General features: G+C 46.4%; 1 protein-coding gene across 3 annotated transcripts in view; it reads right to left on the reverse strand.

The window, feature by feature from the left end:
* MNAT1 (MNAT1 component of CDK activating kinase) overlaps positions 1-13,483 on the reverse strand; it is a 432,825-nt gene that overhangs the window by 338,989 nt on the left and 80,353 nt on the right. The window contains exon 2 of one of the 3 annotated variants that reach the window (XM_063947710.1): positions 2,747-2,835. The exons of the other annotated variants lie outside the window; for them this stretch is intronic. Coding sequence (XP_063803780.1) covers positions 2,747-2,835 — 89 coding nt within the window. The remainder of the gene's footprint in view (positions 1-2,746; positions 2,836-13,483) is intronic. 3 annotated transcript variants of the gene reach the window in all.

Below are 13,483 nucleotides of genomic sequence, written 5' to 3' on the forward strand. Positions count from 1 at the left end.
CAAAATGATGTAATAAGCGTCTATGACCATATAGGTGTCCAGATTTAAATACTATTTCCTTGGAGCAAAATGTGAATAATAAACCAACCGATTGCTGTTACTCACTGAGACGTAGCGATCTCCCACTGCACGGGATAGGTAGTTGAGGAGCCGCTTGTTATCACCCTGTGCATGGGTGAGACATCCGTCAGCGGTGTATTCAGGTGAGAACCGTTCCCTTCAGTGCGGCACCAAGTGAGTGTGTCAAACCACCGTGCAGATCCCCCAGCTTACTGAGCAACGCCCGGCCGGGCAAAGTGTAGCAGTGTTCCAAATGCAGGGGAAATTTGAGTGGGATAATTAGATCGCAGGCTGAATCGTTCACCAGCAGCTTGTAACAGACGGCTGATAGCAATGGATGTTACGCTCCACGGGACACTTAATGGTCAAATGTGGCCCTTTCTTCTGTACCCTCAACGCGTTTCTCCGCACCTCAGGCGGCTTCTTCAAGAGGCAGAGTGTTCACTGAAGAAGCCGCCTGAGGTGCGGAGAAACGCGTTGAGGGTACAGAAGAAAGGGCCACATTTGACCATTAAGTGTCCCGTGGAGCGTAACATCCATTGCTATCAGCCGTCTGTTACAAGCTGCTGGTGAACGATTCAGCCTGCGATCTAATTATCCCACTCAAATTTCCCCTGCATTTGGAACACTGCTACACTTTGCCCGGCCGGGCGTTGCTCAGTAAGCTGGGGGATCTGCACGGTGGTTTGACACACTCACTTGGTGCCGCACTGAAGGGAACGGTTCTCACCTGAATACACCGCTGACGGATGTCTCACCCATGCACAGGGTGATAACAAGCGGCTCCTCAACTACCTATCCCGTGCAGTGGGAGATCGCTACGTCTCAGTGAGTAACAGCAATCGGTTGGTTTATTATTCACATTTTGCTCCAAGGAAATAGTATTTAAATCTGGACACCTCTATGGTCATAGACGCTTATTACATCATTTTGCAGGACTTCATTTCCATTTGAACTGTTTGATATGGAATTAATGTGAGAGATTAACCCTATCCTACAGAGACGGGCTCTCCCGTATTTCAGTGTCCCTTTCACATATTAACACATCTTATGTGTGTATTAGAGGCTTATAATACCTCAGTTATATGCTCTGTGTGTTGTTGTGGTCTTTTAATGAGTCTGTTATTGTTTTTATGTCAATAAATTGTTTTTTATCAACACCATTGGTACTGTGCGCCTACTTGGTGGTTTGTTTTAAGTTGTTTTTCTCTCAGGAGGCTGGCTACCTCCTTACCAAGTGGCTGCCATTATCAGTGTTATATTTGCACGACCCTGCTCAGCGCCCACAAACCTTTTTTCTGTTTGTATTTCAAACATACTGGGGACCTTGAAAAAGGGAACCTCACAGGCCAAAAATGTACCCTAGTGCAGTGGTTCTCAAACCCAGTCCTCAAAAGGTGAGAATCTGTTTTGCTGGGTCAGTCATTGGGTTATGTCTATGTTGCCTTCGTGCTAAGGACCTGGACGTGACAAAACGAGAGGACAGGAGAGAACCTCCGCCCTTACAGCACCTACGTCTTCTTCGTTATCCGATCGTTTGGGGTAAATTAATTTCTCTATGCAGCACTGGACGCTCGCCACGCTTCGGGCTCGGTGTCTCGCTCCGCTCGCCACACTTTACTATTCCAAATAGATTGTGACATTGACCCAGGGGGTTATGGGAAAGGTCCTTAGCACGAAGAGAAACTAGACGCTACCTCAGTCATTGTCCTGTTAGGGGTGCTTGAGGTCTGAGGTTAAGAACCAATGAGAGAGAGAGAGAGAGAGAGAGAGAGAGAGAGAGTGTATGTGTTCTGAATGACTATATATGCTCTGTAATATATGTGTGCAGTATACAAATAACTGTTAAGAACTCATACTAAATAAATGACTGGAAGATTATAATGCATTGCTATCTGACGTGTGTTGATAATGTTACAGTTCAATGCAATACATCAGACAGAACCTGTGGTAAATGAATGAGCAATACTTTCTCAACTGATCTTCACAAGAGATTCTTAACATGACTCATGATGTTCATAAAGCACACAGAAGAGTCAATAGCATTCACCTGCAGTAGGTGTAACTGGGCCAGCCGCAGCTGCTCTTTTTAAGCTTTTGCAGAAAGTCAGCTTTCTTTTTTCAAAATTCTATCCACGCCAAGCTGGAGGACAAAAGCCCCAAACAGGATGGCAGCCAAGCCCATAAACCCTACAGCAGTGATGGGCAACAGACGGCCACAGAGCCTGCATCTGCAGCCCCCAGCTCCTTCCTGCTTTATGATATCAGATACTTGTTTGTTTGTTATAGCTATAACACTTCCCTGCTAATATATTATTATAGTTAGGTTAATTAAATAAAAAAATAAAAAAAAAAAACACAACCCCCCTACCTCCAAAAAAAAAAACACACCAAAAAAACAAAAACAAAACAATAGCTTATCCAAATAAACGGATATTGGGGCTTTAACCTTTCATGGACAACAGAGCTACACAAGTCGTTTCATATACTTTAACCCAAGGCCACATACATTTAGAATGAAATAAGTCTAAAACATAATTGCATGGGATAACTTCCCTGAACGCATGTAATCCAGAATTGCTGCAGTTGGTAAAAAGGCGTAGAGTAGGAAATACCGGCAGTCAGAAAGCTGGCGGTCAGAAGACAGACCGCAGCATTCCAACATGGGGAAGGTACGTTTACTTACCTTACCCCAGTCAGTATAGAAGCAAATGGATCTTGGGAGCTGGAAGACACGCTGAGAACACTACGCGGCGAGGCTGTAACAGGACACATCTGTATAAATGAATGACATGAAAACTACTCATTCCACACATTTATATAGTTTCAACTTAACAAAATTAGGCCTTTTAAGGTTCTAACAGCCAAAATAGGTCATTTCTAGGTACTAACACCCTGGTACATAAAACATAAAATCTAACCGAAATTTTGATTGTAATGGGAAATTAGAATAGTTTAGAACCTAAGAATTCTGGGCTTATTCATACATATAATTTAGTACATTTTCGGCATAGCGCTACTGATATGGGGGCATGGGGGGGCACCTCTTCTGGAAAACTAGAAGAGCACGTAAAGCCCCCATTTTATATTGGTATAATCTGTAATAACAGAGGCTCAGTACTGCCTACCTACATAAATAAATAAGGAAAGCAGGCACAGCTTGATAAACAGCGGGTAGACTGGCTGATTCACAGTGGAGCAGCGCCATTGAGGTCATAGTAATGGAAATGACTGCAGATACTTACCTGTCATTTCTAAGTTCTCATTGACTGTACAAACACCACATGACCATAGATTTAAACATCACACGCATATGTGTATATCAGGGGCCGACAAATCCCAGGGGCCAGGTGGCCATGGCCCCAAAATTTTGCTGCCTGGCTACCAGAATATGCAAGGAGGGAGGAAGCAGATCCTCGTCAGCCATTTCATGCACGGGAGTGCATGTGCTGAATGTCTATCCTGGACTGTGCTGAATGTTGGGTCTATCCGTCCAAGCCTATGCTATCTGCTTTTTCCAAACTCTGGCTGCAAAGAGCTCCCTGATAAGAGGGTATGCATGACCGGGGATTGCAGCTTTGGAGGGAGTAGTGATACAGCCACAAGCTGGAGGGAATCGTTTGCCTGGGGGATACGCCGGAGGGCTGGTTTGCCTGGGGGTACGCCCTTAGTTGTGTGGTCGTGGGGGTTGGTTTGCTTTGCAGGTGGGGGGGGGGGGGAAGCTGCTCAGCAATGTAGTTGCGCTGGGGAGGGGCTTTGGGGCGAGGGAGGTTTCAGTTATTTTATTATCATATTTATTTGGGGGGGAGGGGGGGAGCGGTGGGCTGCCTCCTACACTTTCATCCTGGCTCCTAGATTTTAGAAAAAATGTCTCAAGTTCTGGTGTGTATTATAAACATCCTCCTACAACAGTGGTCCCCAAACTGGGTGCCTTGGGGCACTTGCAGTGGTGCCTTGGGTTGGTAGTCCAGTACTAATTAAAATTATTTATATTCAATGTTAATGGGAAGCCACAAGCACTGGTTTTGCATATCATTAAATACTTGGATTAACAGAAGTGAATCCTGTCCCACATCATATAACTGAACGGATGGCATATAAAGACAATTTACTTAATGTTTACTATAGGTTTTGTGTTTTTTATTTTACAATAAGAAACGTTTGGCCTAGGGGTGCTGTGAGAAAAAAAAAATTCTAAACTAGGGGTGCAGTGATTCCAAAAAGTTTTGGAGCCACTGTCCTACAAGGAAGGAAGTACTTTAGAAGCCAACATGCAGTTCCATGACTATTAAAAACATCAAATGATGGCGCTCCCTGTTAGATTCCTATATTCTGTTCTTTCTATAGGATTTTAAATTATTTTTTTTAACAGATTTAAACTGAAAGAGTTGCTGTTTTCAAGATTCTTATATCCCTGTTTTGCTACTGTGTGATGTTTTTAGAAGCAAATTGCAACTAAAGATTTGTTATTTACTAATGGGCCTAATTCAGATGTCAGTTGCAAAGAGACTACTGTAAGCAAATCAGTCGATGTTTTCTTACTGTGCATGAATCTGAGCCGCAGTGCGCATGCACAGCAATTGAATTGCAGTAGCGGTCGCAACAAGTTATTAGTCGCAAAGTGAGTGACTGGTAGACAGCATTTGGGTGTGGTAACGGGAAGCGGTCGGGTAAATGCAGGCATGTCATGGGCATCCATACAATGTTTTCAGGGTGTGCATAAATTAGCAGTCGAGATCTTACTTGTTACTGGAGAGCCCTCAGTGTCCTGGGAGAGCAGCTCAGCCTGAACTACCTAGAATCTGTGACATAAAACTGCAAAAGATTGCAACAACAATCGCAAGAACAACCTCATCTGAATTAGGTTCAATGTGTCGTTCATTGGAAATTTGAAACCTAAATAAAATAAGAATTTACTTACCGATAATTCTATTTCTCATAGTCCGTAGTGGATGCTGGGGAATAGCGGCTCCGCAGGAGACTGGGCACAAAGTAAAAGCTTTAGGACTAGCTGGTGTGCACTGGCTCCTCCCCCTATGACCCTCCTCCAAGCCTCAGTTAGGATACTGTGCCCGGACGAGCGTACACAATAAGGAAGGATTTTGAATCCCGGGTAAGACTCATACCAGCCACACCAATCACACCGTACAACTTGTGATCTGAACCCAGTTAACAGCATGATAACAGAAGGAGCCTCTGAAAAGATGGCTCACAACAACAATAACCCGATTTTTGTAACAATAACTATGTACAAGTAATGCAGACAAACCGCACTTGGGATGGGCGCCCAGCATCCACTACGGACTATGAGAAATAGAATTATCGGTAAGTAAATTCTTATTTTCTCTAACGTCCTAGTGGATGCTGGGGACTCCGTCAGGACCATGGGGATTATACCAAAGCTCCCAAACGGGCGGGAGAGTGCGGATGACTCTGCAGCACCAAATGAGAGAACTCCAGGTCCTCCTCAGCCAGGGTATCAAATTTGTAGAATTTAGCAAACGTGTTTGCCCCTGACCAAGTAGCTGCTCGGCAAAGTTGTGAAGCCGAGACCCCTCGGGCAGCCGCCCAAGATGAGCCCACTTTCCGTGTGGAATGGGCTTTTACAGATTTTGGCTGTGGCAGGCCTGCCACAGAATGTGCAAGCTGAATTGTACTACAAATCCAACGAGCAATCGTCTGCTTAGAAGCAGGAGCACCCAGCTTGTTGGGTGCATACAGGATAAACAGCGAATCAGATTTTCTGACTCCAGCCGTCCAGGAAACATATATTTTCAGGGCCCTGACTACGTCCAGCAACTTGGAATCCTCCAAGTCCCTAGTAGCCGCAGGCACCACAATAGGCTGGTTTAAGTGAAATGCTGAAACCACCTTAGGAAGAAATTGAGGACGAGTCCTCAATTCTGCCCTGTCCGTATGAAAAATTAGGTAAGGGCTTTTATAGGATAAAGCCGCCAATTCTGAGACACGCCTGGCTGAAGCCAGGGCTAACAGCATTACCACTTTCCATGTGAGATATTTTAAGTCCACAGTGGTGAGTGGTTCAAACCAATGTGATTTTAGGAATCCCAAAACTACATTGAGATCCCAAGGTGCCACTGGAGGCACAAAAGGAGGCTGTATATGCAGTACTCCCTTGACAAACGTCTGAACTTCAGGAACAGAAGCCAGTTCTTTTTGGAAGAATATTGACAGGGCCGAAATTTGAACCTTAATGGACCCTAATTTGAGGCCCATAGACAGTCCTGTTTGCAGGAAATGCAGGAAACGACCCAGTTGAAATTCCTCTGTAGGGGCCTTCCTGGCCTCGCACCACGCAACATATTTACGCCAAATACGGTGATAATGTTGTATGGTTACATCCTTCCTGGCTTTGATCAGGGTAGGGATGACTTCATCCGGAATGCCTTTTTCCTTCAGGATCCGGCGTTCAACCGCCATGCCGTCAAACGCAGCCGCGGTAAGTCTTGGAACAGACATGGTCCCTGCTGGAGCAGGTCCTTTCTTAGAGGTAGAGGCTACGGGTCTTCCGTGAGCATCTCTTGAATTTCCGGGTACCAAGTCCTTCTTGGCCAATCCGGAGCCACGAGTATAGTCTTTACTCCTCTCCTTCTTATGATTCTCAGTACTTTTGGTATGAGAGGAAGAGGAGGGAACACATACACTGACTGGTACACCCACGGTGTTACCAGAGCGTCCACAGCTATTGCCTGAGGGTCCCTTGACCTGGCGCAATATCTTGTTGAGGCGGGACGCCATCATGTCCACCTTTGGTTTTTCCCAACGGTTCACAATCATGTGGAAGACTTCTGGGTGAAGTCCCCACTCCCCCGGGTGAAGAGCGTGTCTGCTGAGGAAGTCTGCTTCCCAGTTGTCCACTCCCGGAATGAACACTGCTGACAGTGCTATCACATGATTCTCCGCCCAGCGAAGAATCCTTGCCACTTCCATCATTGCCCTCCTGCTTCTTGTGCCGCCCTGTCTGTTTACGTGGGCGACTGCCGTGATGTTGTCCGACTGGATCAACACCGGCTGACCCTGAAGCAGAGGTCTTGCCTGACTTAGGGCATTGTAAATGGCCCTTAGTTCCAGGATATTTATGTGAAGTGACGTTTCCATGCTTGACCACAAGCCCTGGAAATTTCTTCCCTGTGTGACTGCTCCCCAGCCTCTCAGGCTGGCATCCGTGGTCACCAGGACCCAATCCTGAATGCCGAATCTGCGGCCCTCTAGGAGATGAGCACTCTGTAACCACCACAGGAGAGACACCCTTGTCCTTGGAGACAGGGTTATCCGCTGATGCATTTGAAGATGCGATCCGGACCATTTGTCCAGCAGATCCCACTGAAAAGTTCTTGCATGGAATCTGCCGAATGGAATCGCTTCGTAAGAAGCCACCATCTTTCCCAGGACCCTTGTGCATTGATGTACTGACACTTGGCCTGGTCTTAGGAGGTTCCTGACTAGGTCGGATAACTCCTTGGCTTTCTCCTCCGGGAGAAACACCTTTTTCTGTACTGTGTCCAGAATCATCCCTAGGAACAGCAGACGTGTCGTCGGAATCAGCTGCGATTTTGGAATATTTAGAATCCATCCGTGCTGTCGTAGTACTACTTGAGATAGTGCTACTCCGACCTCTAACTGTTCTCCGGACCTTGCCCTTATCAGGAGATCGTCCAAGTAAGGGATAATTAAGACGCCTTTTCTTCGAAGAAGAATCATCATTTCGGCCATTACCTTGGTAAAGACCCGGGGTGCCGTGGACAATCCAAACGGCAGCGTCTGAAACTGATAGTGACAGTTCTGTACCACAAACCTGAGGTACCCTTGGTGAGAAGGGCAAATTGGGACATGGAGGTAAGCATCCTTGATGTCCAGAGACACCATATAGTCCCCTTCTTCCAGGTTCGCTATCACTGCTCTGAGTGACTCCATCTTGAACTTGAACCTTTTTATGTAAGTGTTCAAGGATTTCAGATTTAAAATGGGTCTCACCGAGCCGTCCGGCTTCGGTACCACAAACAGCGTGGAATAATACCCCTTTTCCCTGTTGTAGGAGGGGTACCTTGATTATCACCTGCTGGGAATACAGCTTGTGAATGGCTTCCAATACCGCCTCCCTGTCGGGGGGAGACGTTGGTAAAGCAGACTTCAGGAAACGGCGAGGGGGAGACGTCTCGAATTCCAATTTGTACCCCTGAGATATTACCTGCAGGATCCAGGGGTCCACTTGCGAGTGAGCCCACTGCGCGCTGAAATTCTTGAGACGGGCCCCCACCGTGCCTGAGTCCGCTTGTAAGGCCCCAGCGTCATGCTGAGGACTTGGCAGAAGCGGGGGAGGGCTTCTGTTCCTGGGAAGAGGCTGTTTGCTGCAGTCTTTTTCCCCTTCCTCTGCCCCGGGGCAGATATGAGTGGCCTTTTGCCCGCTTGCCCTTATGGGGACGAAAGGACTGAGCCTGAAAAGACGGTATCTTTTTCTGCTGCGAGGTGACTTGGGGTAAAAAGGTGGATTTTCCAGCCGTTGCCGTGGCCACCAGGTCCGATAGACCGACCCCAAATAACTCCTCCCCTTTATACGGCAATACTTCCATATGCCGTTTGGAATCCGCATCCCCTGACCACTGTCGCGTCCATAATCCTCTTCTGGCAGAAATGGACATCGCACTTACTCTTGATGCCAGAGTGCAAATATCCCTCTGTGCATCTCGCATATATAGAAATGCATCCTTTAAATGCTCTATAGTCAATAATATATTGTCCCTGTCCCTGTCCAGGGTATCAATATTTTCAGTCAGGGAATCCGACCAAGCCACCCCAGCACTGCACATCCAGGCTGAGGCGATTGCTGGTCGCAGTATAATACCAGTATGTGTGTATATACTTTTAAGGATATTTTCCAGCTTCCTATCAGCTGGTTCCTTGAGAGCGGCCGTATCAGGAGACGGTAACGCCACTTGTTTTGATAAGCGTGTGAGCGCCTTATCTACGCTAGGGGGTGTTTCCCAACGCGCCCTAACCTCTGGCGGGAAAGGGTATAATGCCAATAATTTTTTAGAAATTAGCAGTTTTTTATCGGGGGAAACCCACGCTTCATCACACACCTCATTTAATTCATCTGATTCAGGAAAAACTACGGGTAGTTTTTTTCACTTCCCACATAATACCCTTTTTTGTGGTACTTGTAGTATCAGAAATGTTCAAAACCTCCTTCATTGCCGTGATCATGTAACGTGTGGCCCTACTGGAAAATACGTTTGTTTCCTCACCGTCGACACTGGAGTCAGTGTCCGTGTCAGTTACCTGAGGTAACGGGCGTTTTATAGCCCCTGACGGTGTTTGAGACGCCTGTACAGGTATTAACTGATTTGCCGGCTGTCTCATGTCGTCAACAGTCTTTTGTAAAGTGCCGACACTATCACGTAATTCTTTCCACAAGACCATCCAGTCAGGTGTCGACTCCCTAGGGGGTGACATAACTAACACAGGCAATTGCTCCGCCTCCACACCATTTTCCTCCTCATACATGTCGACACAGCGTACCGACACACAGCACACACACAGGGAATGCTCTGATAGAGGACAGGACCCCACTAGCCCTTTGGGGAGACAGAGGGAGAGTTTGCCAGCACACACCAGAGCGCTATATATATACAGGGATAACCTTATATAAGTGTTTTTCCCTAATATAGCTGCTGTATATATTAATATGCCAATTTAGTGCCCCCCCTCTCTTGTTTTACCCTGTTTCTGTAGTGCAGGACTGCAGGGGAGAGTCAGGGAGCCTTCCTCCAACGGAGCTGTGAGGAAAAAATGGCGCTTGTGTGCTGAGGAGATAGGCTTCGCCCCTTTTTCGGCGGCCTTTCTCCCGCTTTTTTGTGGAAAACTGGCAGGGGTTAAATACATCCATATAGCCCAGGAGCTATATGTGATGTATTTTTAGCCATTTAAGGTATTTTCATTGCGTCCCAGGGCGCCCCCCCCAGCGCCCTGCACCCTCAGTGACCGGAGTGTGAAGTGTGCTGAGAGCAATGGCGCACAGCTGCGGTGCTGTGCGCTACCTTATTGAAGACAGGACGTCTTCTGCCGCCGATTTTCTTCACTCTTCTGGCTCTGTAAGGGGGCCGGCGGCGCGGCTCCGGGACCCATCCATGGCTGGGCCTGTGATCGTCCCTCTGGAGCTAATGTCCAGTAGCCTAAGAAGCCCAATCCACTCTGCACGCAGGTGAGTTCGCTTCTTCTCCCCTTAGTCCCTTGATGCAGTGAGCCTGTTGCCAGCAGGTCTCACTGAAAATAAAAAAACCTATTTAAACTTTTACTCTAAGCAGCTCAGGAGAGCCACCTAGATTGCACCCTTCTCGTTCGGGCACAAAATCTTAACCGAGGCTTGGAGGAGGGTCATAGGGGGAGGAGCCAGTGCACACCAGCTAGTCCTAAAGCTTTTACTTTGTGCCCAGTCTCCTGCGGAGCCGCTATTCCCCATGGTCCTTTCGGAGTCCCCAGCATCCACTAGGACGTTAGAGAAATTTATTAGTGTAGTTGTAGAGTATTCTCCCCAGAAACTCCCCAAAACCAAGAGGCACCATAAGCAGCTTGGGACCACTTTCACCTTTTATATCAATGTACTAGGGGTTGTGCGATAAGTTTTCGGTTATGCAGTGCATAGGTAGAGTAGACACAACCTGACTGTCTGGTTGTGAACTGTAATCTCTGACTAAAGTTCTTGTGAAATGTCAAGGCACAGAACAATTTATAAGAAGCACTGCACACCGAAGAAGTCAGCATGTTCACTTCCATTACAAACTCGTTCAGAGGCTTAATAGAGGCTACTGGAGAACCATAAAAGTCTATGACAAAAAGAATGGCCTATGACAGCGGGACAGTTTTGACCAACTGCGAGTTTCTTTTGGGGAGGAAGCACTGTTCCGAACCACTGTGCTTGAGAGATTTGCAGACGTTTGGTGCAAAAGACGGTCCCTGGAGGGTGAGGAGTTCTGCCGTGCGGGTCATAGTTTAGTTGGATGCCAGGGTGACATGACCCAGTTAAAGAAGGAGATAGACATCTCCTCTTGATCCATTTGCTTGATACTCCACAAAAAGCTTGGCCTGAGCAAGATTTCTGCATGCTAGGTGCCCCATCAGCTGACTAGAGAGCAGATGGAGACTCGGTGCCACAACATGCAGGTCAGGTTTGATGGCGGTCACACAAACTCTGTCTGTGAGATTATCAGTGGAAATAAGTCCCGAATCTACAGTTTCAATCCGAAGACCAAGCAGGTTGGCCCAGTGGATCCCAGTTGGAGGTGTGCCGCCACAGAAGTTCTGACATGAGCGCATCATGACCAAGCAGAAGGTGGATGTTTTGTGTCCAAGACTGGTCATGTAGCTACCATATCACTTTGTTTAGCAGCGCACCATCATTAGTGACTGGTACGCCAACCAATGCCTGCCACAAGTGCTGGAAGCCATTTCCAGGCACCGTCCAAGAACTCGCACTCGTGGAGCTCTTCTCCATCACGACAATGCACCTGCCCAGAAGTCCAGGAAAATGGTGGATTTTCTAGCCCATGAGCCACATTCAGGAGCTTGTTTGTCCGCTATGCATTCCAGACCTGGCTCCCTGCGACTTCTTCGTATTCCCACAAATCAAGCGCAAGATGTACGAGATTCCTTTTGAGTTACCGGAAGCTGCAGTGGAGACCTTCATTCAGCATGTACAAGACATATCTGTTTCGGACTGGTCCAACTGCTTCACCAAATGTTTTGAGCACATGCAATTTTACATTAACTCCTCTAGTGAATACTTTAAAAAAGATTTAATGTTCACTTTGTAAATAAAATATCAGGCCAAGGAAGTTGTTTAGCAGTGTTTCAACCTTGTCAGAAAATGTGGGTTACAGGTCCATGAATGGATATTATTTTATTGCTAAAGAACATTAGGCTTTAAGAACATTCAAACACCTTTGAATAATACCCAGTACCCATGAAGCCTGTAAAGGTCCATCTTTGTAGAGATTTAATTGACACACAAAAAAAATAATAATAATAAACTCAAATTGTAAAACAAGGTGATATTCCTTCTAATTCAGCAAGAATGCCACTCAACTTTTTCTGTACTTTGTCACTTATACCGCTTTCACATTGCAAATGCCGGGTCCCACCCGGGAAATTGGAAACGGGTCCTTACTGGGTGGGACCTGGCATTGGCCCCTCAACAACTGAATCTCTGACCTGCCAATATGCTGGGTTGCCATAGTGGCGGGGGGCGGAGCAGCCATTAGGGGCCGCACTGGGAGATGCCCTCATCAACCCGGCAACCCGTTCACACTGCCCATGACCCGGTATTCAACCCGGGATTAACACTGGTTTATTCCCGGGTTTAATTACCGGGTCAGGCGACCCAGGAATTCGCCATGGGCCCTTTCACACGCACAGGGACCCGTGTCGACTTGGCAATATACCGGGTTATTTGTGCGGTGCGACAGGGGTAGTAGAGGGCGATTTCAACAAATACACTTAAGAAATTTTAATTTTAACTTTAAATCCTCTTCTACCACTTAGCTTCAACAAGTATATATTTCTTCAATATAAAATCTTTTTTTTTTTTTGTAGTACAAAGGAATACACCTGTGTGGGTTACGTCAGTACAAGACAATAAAGTCAATGTACTGTGTAGTCGTAAAGGGAAGTACTACACCAGACATTGGATACCTCTGCCTACAGTATGTCTAGTGTGGTTTGGAAACAATGGTACAACGAGAGATCAATTTACAAAAACACACAATTCACACAGTATTGAGGCTCCACAGCTAGCATTATACCAAAATGGTCGGAGGAGTTGACAAAAATCAATCTATGCAATAGAAAAATGTAAAAATATACATTATTGTTTCCGTTTCTTGCTGTTACTTCTGCAACAATGTTCAAAAAAGTGGTTTTATTTAACTTTATAGTTTAGTGTAATTGCCAAACTTATCTGTTTTATATCAACAATTTACTGTATACATGCGAGAGCGATAAGTACACACACTAAAAAAAAAATAAGAATTTACTTACCGATAATTCTATTTCTCATAGTCCGTAGTGGATGCTGGGGACTCCGAAGGACCATGGGGAATAGCGGCTCCGCAGGAGACTGGGCACAAAGTAAAAGCTTTAGGACTAGCTGGTGTGCACTGGCTCCTCCCCCTATGACCCTCCTCCAAGCCTCAGTTAGGACACTGTGCCCGGACGAGCGTACACAATAAGGAAGGATTTTGAATCCCGGGTAAGACTCATACCAGCCACACCAATCACACCGTACAACCTGTGATCTGAACCCAGTTAACAGCATGATAACAGAAGGAGCCTCTGAAAAGATGGCTCACAACAACAATAACCCGATTTTTGTAACAATAACTATGTACAAGTAATGCAGACAATCCGC

This window comes from Pseudophryne corroboree, chromosome 12 (genome assembly GCF_028390025.1).
Source record: "Pseudophryne corroboree isolate aPseCor3 chromosome 12, aPseCor3.hap2, whole genome shotgun sequence".
Lineage (NCBI taxonomy): Eukaryota > Metazoa > Chordata > Amphibia > Anura > Myobatrachidae > Pseudophryne > Pseudophryne corroboree.